General features: G+C 41.8%; 1 protein-coding gene across 3 annotated transcripts in view; it reads right to left on the bottom strand.

The window, feature by feature from the left end:
* Positions 1 to 964: 964 nt before the first annotated feature.
* mesh (sushi domain containing 2 mesh) overlaps positions 965 to 18328 on the bottom strand; it is a 49511-nt gene continuing 32147 nt past the window's right edge. The window contains exons 14-21 of one of the 3 annotated variants that reach the window (XM_055073699.2): positions 14791 to 14967; positions 13503 to 13639; positions 11033 to 11162; positions 9540 to 9688; positions 5962 to 6085; positions 4213 to 4389; positions 3234 to 3375; positions 965 to 2116 (exon numbers count right to left, since the gene is read on the bottom strand). In XM_055073699.2, coding sequence (XP_054929674.2) covers positions 2044 to 2116; positions 3234 to 3375; positions 4213 to 4389; positions 5962 to 6085; positions 9540 to 9688; positions 11033 to 11162; positions 13503 to 13639; positions 14791 to 14967 — 1109 coding nt within the window. In that variant the 3' untranslated portion in view covers positions 965 to 2043. Of the gene's footprint in view, positions 2123 to 3233; positions 3376 to 4212; positions 4390 to 5961; positions 6086 to 9539; positions 9689 to 11028; positions 11163 to 13502; positions 13640 to 14790; positions 14968 to 18328 lie in introns of all 3 variants that reach the window. The other 2 variants (XM_050184227.3, XM_050184226.3) reach the window with 2 other exon arrangements.

Raw genomic sequence — 18328 nt, forward strand, 5'->3', positions numbered from 1 at the left:
AATCAAAGGGCTGTGTGGGTGGATGCTAAAAATGCTATAGCATTACAGTCACTCAAAAGTAGTGTGCGGACCTAGCTTGTTTGCCTATTTCTCCAGGATTAACATCAGTGTCAGGAGAGGACAAGTACGAAGAGCAGCTGCGATGTTAGCAGGGAGGTGTTTGGAAAGGAAGCACTTGCGTTGTGGCACTGGTTCATATGTCACAAATCGTGTTTGTGTAGTTGAGCATGACGCTTGCACGCATTCTTGATTGACATCTTGATTGGGAGATACCATTGATCATGGCTTTTGAAGGGTTGTAGATGCAAAAAAACATCAAGTATTATGTTTCATGCTTCTCATTATACATGCACCCGCACTGCAGTTACACCGGCATCGTGAGAACAATATTAGCTTGGTATTGATAGAAACTGTTGAGAAGCTTCGCATTCACAGATTCCCACTGTGGTTGATATCTGCATAATCTCTTACTCAGTGACGTTTCTTATGTAGCTTTTATGAACAGCTCAATACTCGATGCAAGCTATTTCATAGCATTACATGTGTACACTGAAAAAACTGGAATTCAAGGTGAATCAATACCAAGCACACATAAACATAAGTAGCCTGTTATTGGCAAAAATGCAATATTTTCAAGATATCTGCTTTTTTGTATGAAACTGATAAATTTACCCCCAATCTTTCACTGCCTTTTTACGTTAAAAAGCTAGAGACAAACAGACGTACAGACAAAGAACTTTATTGAAGGAGTTGTGTAGAAATGTAAGTCCCCTTATATATTGAATCCGGTACATACTTCATTAATGCATCTCAGCCCCTCATCATTCATTTCATTAGTTATGCAAGCTCATGTACAAGCTTGCAAGCCAAATATTCACTATGCTGAACCCTCTAATGGTGATTTAAGCTTTGTTTTGTATTTTTGAGCTGTACTTGGCACATGTACATGCAGAACTTAAACAAATGGTGTGTGCTATACTTTATTTAATCATCATAAAAAGTTGAAGACATGTTACAATACATAAACACTATGTGACATTCCACAAAAAAATTGTTGCAGCTTATACGGCTACATCCACGTAGGTAAAAAAAAAAGGAAAGTTATATGTATGCATGGTGAAAGTTAGCATGTTATGTTGTACAGTTATTTTTTATGTACACTACATGGCAGTTTCTCAAACATGCAAGCTCTTGGCCTTGCCAAGGTTTGTTCATGGGCATATGTGTTCGTACAGCAGTGATATTAACTGAACTTGACTGCAGCTGTGAGCACATAGCCACAATTGACTCCAAATTTTGCATTACTGCAAAGTACCTTGTTTCTTGAACTAGTCCTGAGGAAGTTTCTTTACACATACTCAGACGAGCCCTTATTTTGTGTGTTGTCCGCTAAAGCTGACATGGGCCACAATTTTGTAGCGATGTCTTTTCTCGATGCTAATGCCTTTCGCGCTTTTCGCGTTCGTGACTGGCCACGTTCAACGCTGCGCCCCGGGCGGACCCGGGTGGAGGGCCTCTTGACCACTCACGAATGCGAAAAGCACAAAAGGCATTAGCATCGGGAAAAGACATCACTACAATATTGCGGCCATGGTTGTTTAAGCAAGTAATTTCGTCTTCTTGGCCACAGGAGCATTTGCTTCATGCATAATGTGGCACAGTGCACATACAATCACATTTAGCATGCACATGCTTTTTGGACAGCCTAGTATAATTTGTTGAATGAGCAGCCACATGTCCACCTTAAATACGAGTGCCTATGCACTATGCTGATGTAGGTATCAATGTCTTCAGCTGAAGCCAAGATTAGCTTACCTCTGGCACCTGCATCATCTTCCTGGATGTGCTTTGTGCCATGTGGCAGCTCTGGAATTGCATGTTCTGCTAACTGTAATGAACTAGCACGTGTCACCAAGTCTTCGCCATTGGCATAGATGCATGTTTCGTGAAGTGTCATATGCCAACCCTGGAAATGGGAGGGTGCTTATTTACAAAATGCTATTTCTTCTGCTTTTGTCCACGAGTGGTGGTGCTTTCCTGTGCTCAGGTTGCCGTCTCGCTGACTTTCTCTGGTGCTGGACCGTGGTACGTCTTTGCCCTGCGTTCTGGAAACTTACTAAAGCTTGCAGGAGAGAAAGGAAAAAAAGGAGATTTCATTCTTAGTTGTTTGGTTTGAAGCTGCATATGCATGGAAGAGCCTGCTTCTCAATTAATGCAAATAAACTGCATACGTGGAAATGACCGGTGAAACCTCAACAAAATATTCCAGCTTATCAAAAAACTTGGTTGATAGTTGAGCGCCATCGACTTATTCCACGTACACCACCTACGACTTATTCAAGTTAATGGTCACTGTGTTCATGAGCAGAGCTGCTGCACAGCCTGCTAGAACTAGCGCGGAACTATGTGGAACTAGTGCGGCGTCCTTAGCACTCCAAGACTGGAACTTGAGGATCAGATTTTTTTGTTTCCCATAGCATGTGATGAGGTTCAAGGCCCATTGCATGGCCCCAATCTGGTAACACATTGAATAGCTTCGTAATTTAAAGGGACTCTAAAAGAGAAGTGCAATTGATTTAATTTGTAAGAACATTCTTTAAAAGCTCTGCATTTACCTTTCTTTAGAAATTAAAAAAGTTATGCTTTAGCAGGCAAGAATGGAGACAACACCTTCCTTTCTGAATTGTACTCCTGAACTGTCGTACCGATCATGCCAGTCTGATAACAGATTCCGTTGTATTGTTTAGGTGCATGTGGGCCATTTTATGAAGAAAACTTTCCAAAGAATTGTCAGGTTCAGTCTTTGCCAACTCCATAATGCATTATAATCATTTTCTGTAGGGAAACATTTAAACTAGTATCTTGCAGACACTGCCAAAATCTATGATGTTGAGGAATTTCAAAGCAGCATCACCATCTGTCCCATTTTTGTGTTCACTTTGTCATACCAAGCCTCGAGTCATGTTAAGACTGGCCTATTAGCAATTCCAAAACTGTACTTGATCAACCTTAGTTAAATTGACATTTACCTTCAGTGCCTCTCTAAAAAATGTGCAAGTTCATGATACCCAAGGTAATTTGCGTTACAGATTCCAAATGAACTGGTCATTACCATTTACAAAGTTGGCACACAGTTTAGCACATCAGTTCACCTTTAATGCTTGCAGGCCTCTAGAAGTACCACAGCTGCCAGTCCCATACGCAAAGAGTATGTTACCAGAATAAAAACTCACTCTCCGTTGGAGCCTGTGTAGTGGCTGTTTTTGTGTCTGTTGCGCTTGAAGAAGCAGAAGAAGACAATGCAGAAGATGAGTGCAATTGGCAGCAGGATGCCAAGGGTTACACCAGCTATCTTACGTGCGTAGCTGGCATTGCCTGGAAAATAAAGCAATCAGTGAATCACTCTCTTGGGGTTGATGTGAATACCACTTCAATCAGAGCTGCCTATTTCATTCATGTCAGTTCCAGTAAAATAGGATGTCAAGAACACACACTGCCCGTGCCTGTTGTCTGGCAGCCATTAAGTTAGAGCCTAATAATTATGCATGTTATGACCTACAGCAAGAGTTTCTGACTTAGCCCATTCTCTTGTTGGCAACAGGGCTGCAGCTTTCATGGTTAGTTATATATATTGAGCCACGTAATAAACTTTGGGACGAGCCTTACCTGCCAATTAACTTCACCATGATATGTTAGTTCTGTACATAATGTCATTTCACCTCTGGAGAAAATGGGATTGACTGATTGGTACATAGTTTGCTTACTTATAGCTCTTTTTTTTTTCTTTAAAATAAAACAATGAATTACCTATATGGGGGAAAAAACAAGGTGCAGGCACCATAACTCATTCTTAGGCAGTGGCAATGAAACGGTTTTAAAGAAGGGAAACAGACTGAGGCAGGGAAGCAGGTTTAATGAAAAGAAAGAAGGAAGTTGCAGTATGTTTACAAGGCCTATGGTTCTGTTTCATGTAGGTTTAAATTGGGCCACTTAATAAGTATCACAAAACATTAAACAAGCAAACGTTACGCACAGAAATTAAATGCAAAGAGTTATACAAATGTTTGCTGTCTGTTTCACTTGATGATGATGGTTGGCAGGGTATCCAATATATAGTAGGCACCTTTATCTCTTCATCCCTAATTATGCACAGTTTCACCATGAATGTCACTGCTGAAGTGTTAAGTTGTGCACATAGTGCCAAATACTCACTGATGCAGACGACATCGACGCCCCAGGACCATAGGCCATACTCTTTACACTGCCGCACTTCATGTCCAACGAGACGGTATCCTTCATTGCATGTAAATCGCACTGTTCGTCCCACAAAGTTTCGAATCTCACTCTTGCGGCCATTGGCAGGCTTATCGATGGCAGGACAACGGATCACTGCAGAAACAAAGGAATGAAGGTGGATTTATAAGTTCCTGTACACCAGCAATAACAAATGTGGTTATAAAATTTACTAACGAAGTGAAAATACATGCACAGATAAAAGATGCATTGTCAGTGATAAATGAAAGCTGTGAAAGAAATCTTAAATCGCGACACTGAAGTAAGAACTTCAGTAAGACTGTGCTTGTAGTGGTGCATGTACTCTGGTTATACCGAACTTAAATGTGTGATGCTCGATTGTTTGTTGGAAAAAAAAAGGAGTTGCACCTTTGTGCATGCTCCATGAACAAAATTCTTCCACCTTTGATGCATTTCTTTTGTCAACAGTAGTACGCAAGCCATTTGGAAACTGAAAATCTCAAATACTTGGCAGCCTAAGTGTGCAGGCTGTAATTAAATACCTGAGCATAGAGCAAACCCACTGCTCAAGGGCATGCTAAATTATAATGCCACACAATTGCTGGTTCCATGGTTGAGCCACAAAGTATCGTAAATGTTTCTCATCTTGCACATTTTGAAACACTTTGTGGATAGCTAGCTGTATGTCGCATTCACATGCAGCTGCAGCTGGCATTCATTAATTTGTTCTTGGCCACTGCCTTTTAATGCCTTTTACTTCAACTCTGTTCTAAAGTTCGTAGAGTGCCCACGTGTGTTAAACACTTATTTTGAACTGAACGTCAGAAAGTTCAAACCGATTATGCTCATTCCTTGGCATTGACTTAATAAAATTCAACTGTATTTCTTATTTAATGTACTCATGTGAAGTACTGTATATACATGTGTAAGGCTCACCCTTATGTGAGGCCCAAACCCCCACTTCAGAGTGCGATAAGTTGGAAAAAAATGTTTCACTAAATGTCACGTGCATACTTGCATGCTTTTTAATTCCCTTAAGCCACTACGAAATGGCACTTGTCCATGTCCAAAGAATCACCTGGCAACTGTAATTGTGTTCATAGTCAGCTCCCAGTGGTTACATTTATTTGCATAGCAGTCTGAGTGCAGTTAGAGGCTTAAGTTAGCCTGCCTCGTGTAAAGTTCACTCCTGGCAAAAATGAACGAAAAGAATGTGCAGGCCTTACACAACTAAATAGGATACTTGCAGAGTCACTTACTGACACATGCATTTTTGTTAGAGGAAAAACATGTCATAATCTAGCACGTGTAGGAAATAATTCCATATAGTGCACTCACCAATACTAGTATGAGTGGCTTTCAATGTGTTTGAAAACCGTATAATCTTGAATCGCTCTGGTTATGCTATTCATCTCAGCATGAGCTTTTCTGATAAAAGCAGCCCAATCCACTGTGAGCTTTTAAAGAAGCTTACAGCCACTGGATTGGTTGCACAGGGTGATGGATTCTGTGCATATTGGACTACTAGATTATGTGCCTTTCACATCTGTACCAAGGTGTTGCACTAACAGTCAGCACTCACCCAAGAAAAATAGAGCACCTTACTTGTGGTAAACTATAGTGACTTGGGGATGGGTAGGGGGGTGGGGGGTGGGAGCGCTATCCGGCAGGTAAATGGTAGAATTTTGGCCTTCTCAATGTTTGTACCTTGCTCACGGACTTCGTTAGCTGCGGCGTAAACTGCAGCCTCATTAGATTTTGTTGTGGCAGCATATCTCTTGTCTCCAGTTACTATGAAGTCGTATATGCAGGCCTTTGACCCAGAACATGTCTGAAAAAGAAACAAAAAAAAGAAATGCTGGTTTAATTTTTAAAGCTGTCATGATTGTAACATTGACATTGCATTTGTTTAGCAGTCATTACAGTTTAGTGCTCAGAACGGAGGAGTCTGTGCAATTTTTAAGGCAAAGCTTTCTTTCTCTTTCTTCTTCTAATATTTTTTTTTCGCACTTTCCTGGCCTTCTGCTGACTGTTGTTGCTGTTGCTGGCTCCTGCTGTGGTATTTGCAAGTAGCTCACATGTAGAAAATAAGAGGTACTTGTTTGATGGTGGGATCGAACCTTGGTCTCCCAACACAACACTCTGGTGCTCTAACCATTCATCATCATCAGCCTGGTTACGTCCACTGCAGGGCAAAGGCCTCTCCCATACTTCTCCAACTACCCCGGTCATGTGCTAATTGTCCCCATGTTGTCCTTGCAAACTTCTTAATCTCATCCGCCCACCTAACTTTCTGCCTTCCCCTCCTACACTTCCCTTCGCTTGGAATCCAGTCCGTAACCCTTAATGACCATCGGTTATCTTCCCTCCTCATTACATGTCTTCCCCATGCCCATTTCGTTTTCTTGATTTCATTAACTCGCATTTCTTCCCTCACCCAATCTGCTATTTTCTTATCCCTTAACGTTACACCCATCATTCTTCTTTCCATAGCTCGTTGCGTCGTCCTCAATTTAAATATAACCCTTTACGTAAGCCTCCAGGTTTCTGCCCGTAGGTGAGTACTGGTAAGCCACAGCTGTTATACACTTTTCTCTTGAGGGATAATAGCAACCTGCTGTTCATGATCTGAGAAGGCCTGCCGAATGCACCTCAGCGCATTCTTATTCTTCTGATTATTTCAGTCTCATGATCCCGATCCGCAGTCACTACGTGCCCTAAGTAGATGTATTCCCATACCACTTCCAGTGCATCACTACCTATTGTAAACTTCTGTTCTCTTCTTAGACTGTTAAACATTAGTTTTCTGCAGATTAACTTTTAGACCCACCCTTCTGCTTTGCCTCTCCAGGTCAGTGAGCATGCATTGCAATTGGTCCCCTGAGTTATTAAGCAAGATAATATCATCAGCGAATCGCAAGTTACTAAGGTATTCTCCATTAACTCTTATCTCCAATTCTTCCCACTCCAGGTCTCTGAATACCTCCTGTAAACACGCTGTGAATAGCATTGGAGAGATCATATCTCTCTGCCTGACGCCTTTCTTTATTGGGATTTTGTTGCTTTCTTTATGGAGGACTACGGTGGCTGTGGAGCCACTATAGATATCGTTCAGTATTTTTACATACGGCTCGTCTACATCCTGATTCCGTAATGCCTCCATGACTGCTGAGGTTTCGACTGAATCAAACGCTTTGTCGTAATCAATGAAAGCTATATATAAGGGTTGGTTATATTCCGCACATTTCTCTGTCACCTGATTGATAGTGTGAATATGGTCTATTGTTGAGTAGCCTTTACGAAATCTTGCCTAGTCCTTTGGTTGACAGAAGTCTAAGGTGTTCCTGGTTCTATTTGCGATTACCTTAGTAAATACTTTGTAGGCAACAGACAGTAAGCTGATCGGCCTATAATTTTTCAAGTCTTTGGCGTCCCCTTTCTTATGGATTAGGATTATGTTGGCGTTCTTCCAAGATTCTGGTACGCTCGAGGTCATGAGGCATTGCGTATACAGGGTGGCCAGTTTTTCTAGAACAATCTGGCCATCATCCTTCAACAAATCTGCTGTTACCTGATCCTCCCCAGCTGCCTTCCCCCTTTGCTTAGCTCCCAAGGCTTTCTTTACTTCTTCTGGCGTTACTTGCGGGATTTCAAATTCCTCTAGACTATTCCCTCTTTCATTATCATTGTGGGTGCCACTGGTACTGTATACTACTGGTACTCTATAGAACTCCTCAGCCACTTGAACTATCTCATCCATATTAGTAATGATATTTCCGGCTTTCTCTCTTAACGCATGCATCTGATTCTTGCCCATTCCTAGTTTCTTCACTGCTTTTAGGCTTCCTCTGTTTCTGAGAGCATGTTCAATTCTATCTATTATACTTCCTTATGTCAGCTGTCTTACGCTTGTGGATTAACTTAAAAAGTTCTGCCAGTTCTATTGTAGCTGTAGGGTTAAAGGCTGTCATACATTGGCATTTCTTAATCAAATCTTTTGTCTCCTGCAATAGCTCACTGGTATCCTGTCTACCGAAGTTACCACCGACTTCTATTGCACGCTCGTTAATGATGCCCATAAGATTGTCGTTCATTGTTTCAACACTAAAGTCCTCTTCCTGAGCTAAAGCCAAATATCTGTTCTGTAGCTTGATCCGGAATTCCTCTATTTTCCCTCTTACTGCTAACTCATTGATCGGCTTCTTATGTACCAGTTTCTTCCATTCCCTCCTCAAGTCTAGGCTAATTCAAGTTCTTACCATCCTATGGTCACTGCAGCACACCTTGCCGAGCGCCATTAACCATTAGGCCACAACTGCATCCATAATTTCCTTATGCTAATGCGAGGTAGGTCTTTGAGATGATTCGTGTGTGCATCATGTTGCGTATGACGTGGAAGAGGTGCACCAGTTTCTATTAGGCCACAAACGCAGGAATGAAATAAGCGGACCTTAACACTGTCCTTCCCATCGTACACCTATCCTGTGTACACCTATCCTCACCACTCTTCACTCTACAAACATCCCCTTCTCCCTCATGACATAACTGTGTTGACATCTCACAGTATGCATTCACATGAACTGCTGTTTACATTTCGGCATAGCTTGTGAACAGTGTAGTGCATGAACATTGCACGAGATCGCAAAATGCATATGAGGACAAGAAAAACAATGGTATGCATCATGTTTAATTCTATAGCATTTAATTAATCTCTTCACAAAAGCTTCACTTCACATAGATTCCAACATCTGCATTTGATGTGCATAATTTTTCTTTTAGGTTGTTGCCATCTGGATTGCACTTTAGCATGTTTCATTAATAGGATTTACTAGCTGTAAAAACAATAGCTTCAAATACTTGTTCTTGTTTGTAAAGATAGCACCTTGTTTGATAAAGCTGAGCACACATATAACTTGCTTATTCAAATATAATGAGCACTAAGCATCCATAGGGTTTATTGGCATGAAATTTCTAATTCTCTATCAAGGCAAGTTATTAAAGACTTGCTTATGACAAGTACAAAGATTAATTTTATAAGCTCACTTACTTCTGGTGCTTTTAGATGGCTAGTGGGACCGTACAGTGGGCACCCGTCTTCCCAATATGACTCATTTCTTTATAGGAGTTATTGTAACCATTAACACAAAGTGAATTCCTTTTGATGTCCAGCATAAACTTATCTGCAATTGGACATTGAATATCTATGTCATTGTGCCACTGTCACATTCATGACCTTGCTTGAGAGCTTGACATTTTCCTAGTACTATTTATATTGTTGGACTTACATCTTGAACGTCCTGGGGCCGGTATGTAAAATTCTGTGGTATTCGTGGAGGGTCTTCAAGGTACGGCAGGAACGACTGGTCGTCGTAGTGGCCAAACTTGTAGCCCATTACATCATGGTTGAACAGAGAGCTTGATTCATTTAACCTCCCTGCAAGAACGTCAAGCACGAAAATATCAGTGAACTAGTCATTGCCAACTTGTCGTCTAACTTTGTATATGCCCATTTCTCCTTTGACGCACAAACTAATCTTACTAGTTAGTTCGATGGTCGTAATTAAGCTATTAGCTCATTCATAGCTATGATGTCACAAAATAGTACTCCATTCTAAGATGTTTTCATTTGTTATTCAAATGTATGCTTTTATTGGTTATTATGCATGTGACAGAACAAAGTTATTTTTCAGTACTGCTTAAGAGGCAGCTTCAGCTTGGAGCCAGCTCCAATTTCTCTATTCAAATATACATTTTAAATGCAGAAATGCTTTCTTAGGCAAACAAACACATTTTAATTAAGTTTGTCACAGTTTGGAGAAAAAGCTGATTTCTACTGACTGTTAGAAACAAAATGTCTGTGTATGTGCGTGCGTGCCATCCTTGACGCACGCACACAAAAATGAAGGATGTTTCGCATCTGCCTACCTAGGCTCTGAGTGGCACTGGCTAACACTCCTAGCGCTAGATGTAGTAAACCTAAATACCCAAGTTAGTGGGTGAATTGATGGCCGTCGCTGTAGCACAATTGGTAGTGCAACATATGTGTAATGCAGAGGTTGTAGATTTGGCTCCCACCAGTGACAAGTTACCTTTTCGTGCACTTTCGTTTACTTTTGCTATTTTCCACATTATAGTTTCAACCACAGTTAATTTTCCTGATTCTTTCCTTGGCGTCATTGTCTACTGGCTTCATGAAGTCATGATGTAGATATACACACGCACACACTTATGTTTTGAAGATAAGTCTGATGCATTAGTTTGCAGTGCTTATATGAAATAATTACATTCTTTATAGAAGTTCTGTGAAAGACATACTCGTAATTTAGTGGTATATTACAGAGCAATGTATAATATATCAGTTTTGTCTGCTTTAGACGTTCCAGTAGTCGGGGCTTACGAAAGTGTGATATACTGGTTATATTTCTGAGTTATATTTGTAAATTTCATGCTTAATTCCTTTGAAATTCTCAAATTTTTGGCATGTCTTGTAAACAAAATTGTATGGCCTAAATAAAGAAATATAGCTCTCAAAAGCCAGTAGATTCTGACTCACTTTTAAGTGCAACAAGCCTCATCAATATTGGTTCAGTGGAAACTAAACAAATGTTTCTTTGTTCCCATGTATTTAGATAGGAGCTTCCTAAGTAGTGTGTCCTGTTAATGTCAGTTGCAAGGCTGTGAATAGATTTTACTAGTGTTATCATCAATCTCTGCTTTGTATGTTAAAGCTTGATGCACTGGCAGTAATGTGAGAAAAATTAGCAGTGTGAATACTTGCATAAGTTGCCAAACTGATGGTAGATCTGTTCTAATGTTGCTGTAATTGGTACAAAGGCATTTCCATGTGGAGGCATAAAGTCATTCTCTTTTCGCTTGTCCCAGTATCCCAATAATCCTCTTGTAATGTTCTGGAAGGTAAAGAACATGCAGCTTTACACATAAGTGCACACGCTGGCAGTTATAGACAAGGTATAAGATTGCCAACAATAGCCCTTTATTGAATTTTCTTCATGTAAATTGTGGAGGACGACAACAGTTGCGACAGCAATGTGTGGCTGCCTCACTTGCACATTGCAACTAAGACAACAAAGGCACGCGTTGCAATAAACAACCGACGTTGCACATACTTATCAGGAGAAAACATGTACAGAATGGTTATCAATGCACTGGAACAAGTGCACATAGATTAAAACTGAGCAGAGGGTCATGTGTAAAGCTGAAGTTTTGAGAGAGAAAAAGCGAAGGGGATGGCTTTGTGGAGGGTTGGCTTGTGAAGCCTGGCTGTATGACCTAAGACTCAGACCTAGTTTATTTCCTTCATCCATGATGTGAATAATAGCTAGCAGTGAAATCAAGTATGGAATTAAATGTTATTACGTAATGCCCCTTGCTTCTTCTATAGTATGCATCATAATTGCAACGCAGGTGTCAAATGGCAAAGCAATCCTGTACATTGCAAACTCAAATTGCTAGGTTGGTTTTGAGCCACTATTCATGCAGAACACATCTGGGTGATTTTTTGCACTACCTTCGTCCAGGTTAATTGTCTCTATCTAAGGTTCGGTGTTTCCACTTAAAACCGAGTAAAAAAGAATGATAAGGTAAGCTAATTTTCTTTTTCTTTCTCATATTTCGGTTTTAAGCAAAAAATGGCCACTGAAGGCAATTTTTTAGTGAGCTAAGATGGTGATCATTGAACAGCTGCTAGCTTACTTGCATTCCAATACAAGGAGCCTCTTGAGGTCAAAATCACACATTAACCTTCCGCCAAACTAATGAAACATTTAAAGGGCCCCTCACCAGGTCTGGCCATATTGAGCTGACAAGTGCAGAGCATACAATGCACGCTAACGATCGTTTTCGAAAAAGAATACATCACTATGCGCTGCAGAAAGGTCTGAAATTTCGATCCGAATGCCCTTTTCCCTTTCCCTCGCGGCGACCACATTCCAAGCTGAATGGTGACATCGTGTTCGTGCGCCTACGTAGTCGTGTCCGCAGTGACGTCGCTCGTGGTGACAAGTGACTTCGAGAATTATTCAAGGCAACATCTCTTATTTGTGTGATGTGTTGCCTGAATTGACGAATTGAAGTTTAGAGAAATAATAAAACACACAAGCGGAATGTCTGTGTGTTTTTTGTTTTACTTCGCACCGAAGCAAGACATGTTCTTCTGCTTTGTCTGCTTGTCCCCACGGTTGTGCAGTCACAAGCGCAGGTATGAAAACAATACCATTTTCTACCGTGTTCCAGCGCATGATCGTGTTCTGCGATCCACTTGTTCTGCCTCAGTACTATTCGTGTAGCACTGAATTATACCGCTAGTCATGTGTCCTTGAGCACAGCACACAAAATCGTGCACTACGCAAAACGAGACATCACAGCAGCTCGCGCGCAACACCATCGGCAGAAGTGCACAGCGCCGGAAAAAAAAAAAAACAGCGAGGCGAAAAAAGCTGAAGGTGGGGCTCATGACGTATGCATCATGCAATCCTGGAGGTCCACTATGGGAGAACACAGGGAAGGAATTTCACTTACGGAGGCTAGACGGGACGAGTGGAAAGAGTCTCGCTATGCAATAGAGCTCGCCTTCTGAAATCATGGGTTTGCAGCACTGAAATATTTCTATCTCGGCTATTAGTGAGCCAATTTTAAAAATTTTTGTGGCAGAACGGACACGTAACAACTTCTGGCATATAATCAAAATTTGTTATGGGGCCTGGTGAGGGACCCCATAAGGCACAGACCTCGTAACATAAAAAATATTTCAAAGTTTTGTTCTTCTTGTGCCTTTTAATTTTTTATGTTTAGTTACTCCTCTGCAATGATTCTTAAGACAAAGGCGTGCAAGCTTAGTAATTTTTTCTTGGTCAGAATTGTGTACGTGCATCATGTTATGAATCAAGTCTCATTATATATCTGTTAAAAATTCAAAGGCATAATCGCATTGCTGTACAGTTTTGTGCCATTTCTAGGCTGCTTCTTTAGAACATTGTTATTCCTTTGTACTGGATGCAACTATAGTGCAGAAGAGCAGGATCTGCAATGACACAGTGCTTTTTAGGACCAAGGAAACTGGCAAACCTATATTTGCTATAACAAAAAATATGGTGAGCTTGATGTGAAAAATTGTCCACCGCAAATGAATTCCTGGGTGGAAATAATAACAAATAAAGACATGCACCAAATTTTGGGAAAATAAGAGCCGAAAATGCTCAACTGGTATCCTTCACGTGGCATGTACTCACAATGAACTCCACAGGTAGGAAGACATTCATAGACAGCTGTTCGTCCTTCACCAAGACTTCTACTCCAGCACCAGAATCAAACATGCACACAACCTTGGACATGTTGTAGTAACCAGTCGGTTGGTAAATTGTCACACCTGGTTTGAGAAAAAAGAAAGATCAGCAATGAGAAAGTGGGATATCGGAAAATTAAGCTTGTGTACTGCCACTATCTGTGCACACTAGCTGTCCTGTTATTGGCACATAAGTACAAGAGTTGCATCAGTAACCATTGCAAGGTTTGATGACAGCTGATTAATTCATTTGATTTATTTTACAATATTGGAAATGGGTACATTTGATGAGAACATACAGAAAGAGGTCAGTTAACTCAAGACTGATTTGGGACCTCTTGTAACTGGTATATAAGTATGCATAAATGGTGGGATGCAAAAAATGTGCATGTTCTTAAACTTAGGTGCATCTGAAAGAACTCCTGGGGGCCAAAGTTAACCTGGAGCTCTCCACTAAGTGGCTCTGCTGACACAAGTATTGCTTTGCCATGTCAAATTGAGTAGATCTGTTAAGCTCTGAGGTGAACCAATTTCTTCCTTCTTCGAAATAGCACAATTTACCTGTCATTGCACTGCTGAAAAGAAAGTGAGAGAAGGCGGTGAAATCGTAGTACTCATCTGATGCATATTGTAGGCCAATGGTGTTAGGAATATATGAACGTTAAGACTTTCAACAGTGTTTGTAGTCTGTTTTCACACTTTCTTATGTAATAAACGCTGTACACAATTGTCTTTTGCTAGTCATGGCCAGAGCAGACCAGCCTATTTACTTGCTTTGTTTGTTTCATTGCTTGCTTGTTTGTTTCTGTATTTGTTTTCATAGCTTGATCTTTCTCATTGCTGTCACATCATCTCACACACAGAGGCACTGCAGCTGTCACATATTTAGAGTAATTAAAGAGACGGAAAGTGGCTAGCTCCCATTATCTCTTCTATAGTGCCTGCTTTTTCCTCAGTCTCTTTCCTTTTGTAAGTACCATAACACACCCATTATTGTTTTCTCTATCAGACCTCTTGCTATATTCATGCTCTTGTATGGTGGTACATGAATAATGAAGTTGGACTTCATGCTTTCTCATTTGTTCCCGCCAACTTTACTTATCCATCAAGTTGAATCAACTAGACAGTCTAACTTTGAACATTATAATAAAAAAAGAGTTATCTGTTGACTCTATTCCAATTTTAATGGGACAGCCAGATTCAAAAGAGCTTGTAGGCAACGCTGGTGTGCATACCTTTGAAGTGCTGAATGCGCATGGTGTCGTCCCAAAAGTAGATGAACTCATTGTCAACTACCAGGTAGAGCTGGTAGATAAACCTTGCCGCTAGTGGACGCAGGTGAATCTCCACAGTCGAGGACGTGTTGTCGCGGACTGCAACAGCACTCAGGAAGGTCCCATTCACCACGCGATCTGCGTGTGAGCGTTAGCATGGTACTTAAACAGCAAGGAATGCATCTTGAAAGCTTGCAAGTATTGTAAGCACGGTGTCTACCAACCGGGAAAACCGGGAATTCGCAGGGATTTTGAATAGTCGGGAAGTACTCGGGGAAAACTCAGGGAGTTTGTGCTTCTATCAGGGAAAATTAGCTGCAATTTTATTGAAAGGGAAAGAAAGCTGCGGTAATGCTGGCTCGAGTTACAGAGAGGGATCGTGACGAATCGTCTCTTGACGCCGTGTCGTCGGCTGGAGGAGTTGTCAGTGTACAGTCAACGACCGACTTTCCGGACGCCCGATAATTCGGACGGCCTCATAGAGTCAATGTACAAGAACGTATGAAATTTCGAACGCAGGAATCCTTCGACGTCCGATTTCCCTTACTTTTTGCCGTGACTGCAGGACCGAAATGGCATTAATCAAAGACACCACCACCGTCATATTGATTATGTCGCCGCCTCGATCCGGCACTCTCGCACGCAGATACGCTGGCAGCCGCAGCCACCACCGCGGCAACGCTAAGCCTAGCTGCTTCAACGTTCGCTATTAAGCTTCTTGCCGTTCTGTGCTGTGTTTTCCATTGAAAGAAATCGTCGCTGTCAGCAATGGCACCGACTCCGCCTTTGTGATCCTCGCGATTGGCTTCGAAGCTCGGAAAGCACGGCGCGTTGCATAATGCTGGTTCCCGAAAGTCAGCTTCACCTCATTACAGCAGTGTTACACGGTGAAGCATACGCAAAAGTATTGCGGTGAAACATAAGCGTGGGAAGAGGCAATTGTCACGGGAAACAGTATGTATTCCTTCAATATACATGCGTGCACCCGCCGTCTCCTACCACAGTACGAGAACCGATATGCCTAATAAGTGAACTGGCAGACCTTCAGAGCTTTTTCGGTTTTGCCTCCGGCGAGTTTAGCCCTTAAGGGCATTAAAAGACGTGCATTCATTTTTTTTTTTTCAAACTGCCCGATTTTTCGGACGATTACTGTGCAACTGACCACGAGGATGCTTCAAATGGTCCGTGGGGCGAACGCGCAGCGCAAGCAGGACGAGAACGGAGAGGACCTGTGCATTGAGGAATTAACGAGAAAGAAAGCGTGCCGCCGTTTCTTTGAAAGTGCTTGAGCTCAAAAAAAAAAAAAAACGTGTTGGCTGGCGCCGAGATGCAGGTGTCCTTAATACAAATCAAAATATACTCTTTAACGCAGTTAAATGCAACACTGAGGCGTTGTGCGTGGGCTGGGAGTATGTCGGGACAGTTGAGGTTACCAGCTGTTGAGAGAGAATCTCACTTGTGACAAAGTTCGGGTCTCACAGCAATGAGCTTGCTATCAGTTGATAGAACTAGATCATCTTCGAAAATATTTGTTTCTGTATGCATCTCCTTTTTATTCGTGTTAGGGAATATTCGACAAAGGGGTTTACCATATTTTTCGAATATATCTTTTTTTCTCTGTGCATTTTACTAACCTCTCCCTTTTCTTGTTGAATAAGATAAACACTACTCCTTACTATTCGAACTGTATTAAGTCGTTTTTTTTTTAACATGCTTACTCGAGAGTGACAGCATCGGGCGACATATGGTGTCAGCCCGTCTTGACATAAAACAATGTTCCGTGTCACTCAGGGAAAGCCTGGAGAATTCGGAAATATCAACTTAGTAGACACCCTGTGCAAGATTGTACACACTTGGATACTCCAATAGGTCAATTTAATTGTTACCCATGTTTGACTGGAATGCGACCGCCTAGAAAATCAGACCTACTTCTTTAAGGTTCTTTTTTTTTTTTTAAGCGAAGCTTTCTTTGCCTCTTCCTTCGACTTTACGACTGCTGCTGCTGCTGTCCGGCACGCCGCTAACGCCGGCCACGTCAGGACATAGTTCAGACGGACGCCACTATAACACCGGCCGCGTCGAGACGTGGTCGAGACGTGGCCATGTCACAAAAACATAAAAGGCATGCGTGGTCGGTGTTTTGTTTCATGACATTTGTTTATGAGCTGTCATTCTTAAAATTCCGAGGAAAAGCTTTGTAAAGATTGTAAGACAAGGTATGCGCCACGTGGAGAGCCTGCGCGGTTGTGGTTTAGAATGATTATTCGCCGAGCGACGCCCGCGGCGCCGACGCCGCATTTTCTGTGACACAGGGCCCTTAACGCTATCGCGTTAGTACATGACAGGAGTGTGGCACAAAGGAAAGACGACCAGAGAAGCTGAGCCGTGTCAAGATTTACGCCGCGTCGCATCTGCACAATGCCCACTGGACGCCTAACTAGGCGTGACCCCTCTCAAATGCTGTGCAGGAGCTGCCGCGCTTGTCTCCGTGCTCACCCGCAACAGCAACGAGAGTAGAGGGACGGGGTGGGGAGGCAGTTTTGTGAGCTACAATGCTACACGAGTGTTGCAATGTGGTCTTGTTGGTAATGCATCTTCAAGGGGAGTACGGTAGCGCGATTCAAAGACGGGACAAAAGAAGACACAAAGGGACACACATAGCGCTGTGTGTGTCCCTTTGTGTCTTCTTTTGTCCCGTCTTTGAATCGCGCTACCGTACTCCCCTGGACAATGCTACAACCCAGAATGGCGCCGAAGCGTACACTTAGTGCCGACGAGACGAAGGCTGAGCGGAGCAGACAAGGTAACATTTCACATCCTGTCACGACTGTCGTATACCGTCAATATATCGCAATATATCAATGAACGGAAACAGCAGAAAAGCTTCGCTTACGTCGATTCCCGCAGTGCGTGGGATCTGAATATTATTTTTTTTGTTTTGTTTTTAGTTTTGCCATTAAACTTCCTTATTCTTAAGTTGCACTCATGCCACCTACATCTAGTCCTGTATGTGCCGGCATGTGAATGTTATGATACAAACAAAATGACTTCCGTCCTCTTAAAAGCGTACGTCTGCGGTGTGGTTGAGACGAGAAAGTAGAGTTAATGGCCAATAGAGGGTATTGACGTAGTAACCTTGCCTGAGGCCTTGGGCTTTAAGGCTAATAAGTAAAGGTTAACAAATAGGTGGCGGATTATAGTAAAACAATGAGTAGAATATTGTTGGTGCAAAGGCAGAGAACATAAATAGATTTTAGAGCAATAAATTTCCATCAGGTTCGATGATTAACATGAACCATAAGTCGTAGAGGCCTATGCGCTGAAGAAAGGCAAGATAACGTGCTTCGTGGCATATAAGTCACCACCCCGCTTCAAGTGAGATGCTCAAGATCCATCCATCCATCGTTCAGGAAAAAACTAATTTGTAAGTATTCCTCTTCTTTCTTATTTTTATGTTGGCACACTGAAATGCAGTTTTGTTACTACTTACTGAATAAGC

This window comes from Dermacentor andersoni, chromosome 4 (assembly GCF_023375885.2).
Source record: "Dermacentor andersoni chromosome 4, qqDerAnde1_hic_scaffold, whole genome shotgun sequence".
Classification (NCBI taxonomy): domain Eukaryota; kingdom Metazoa; phylum Arthropoda; class Arachnida; order Ixodida; family Ixodidae; genus Dermacentor; species Dermacentor andersoni.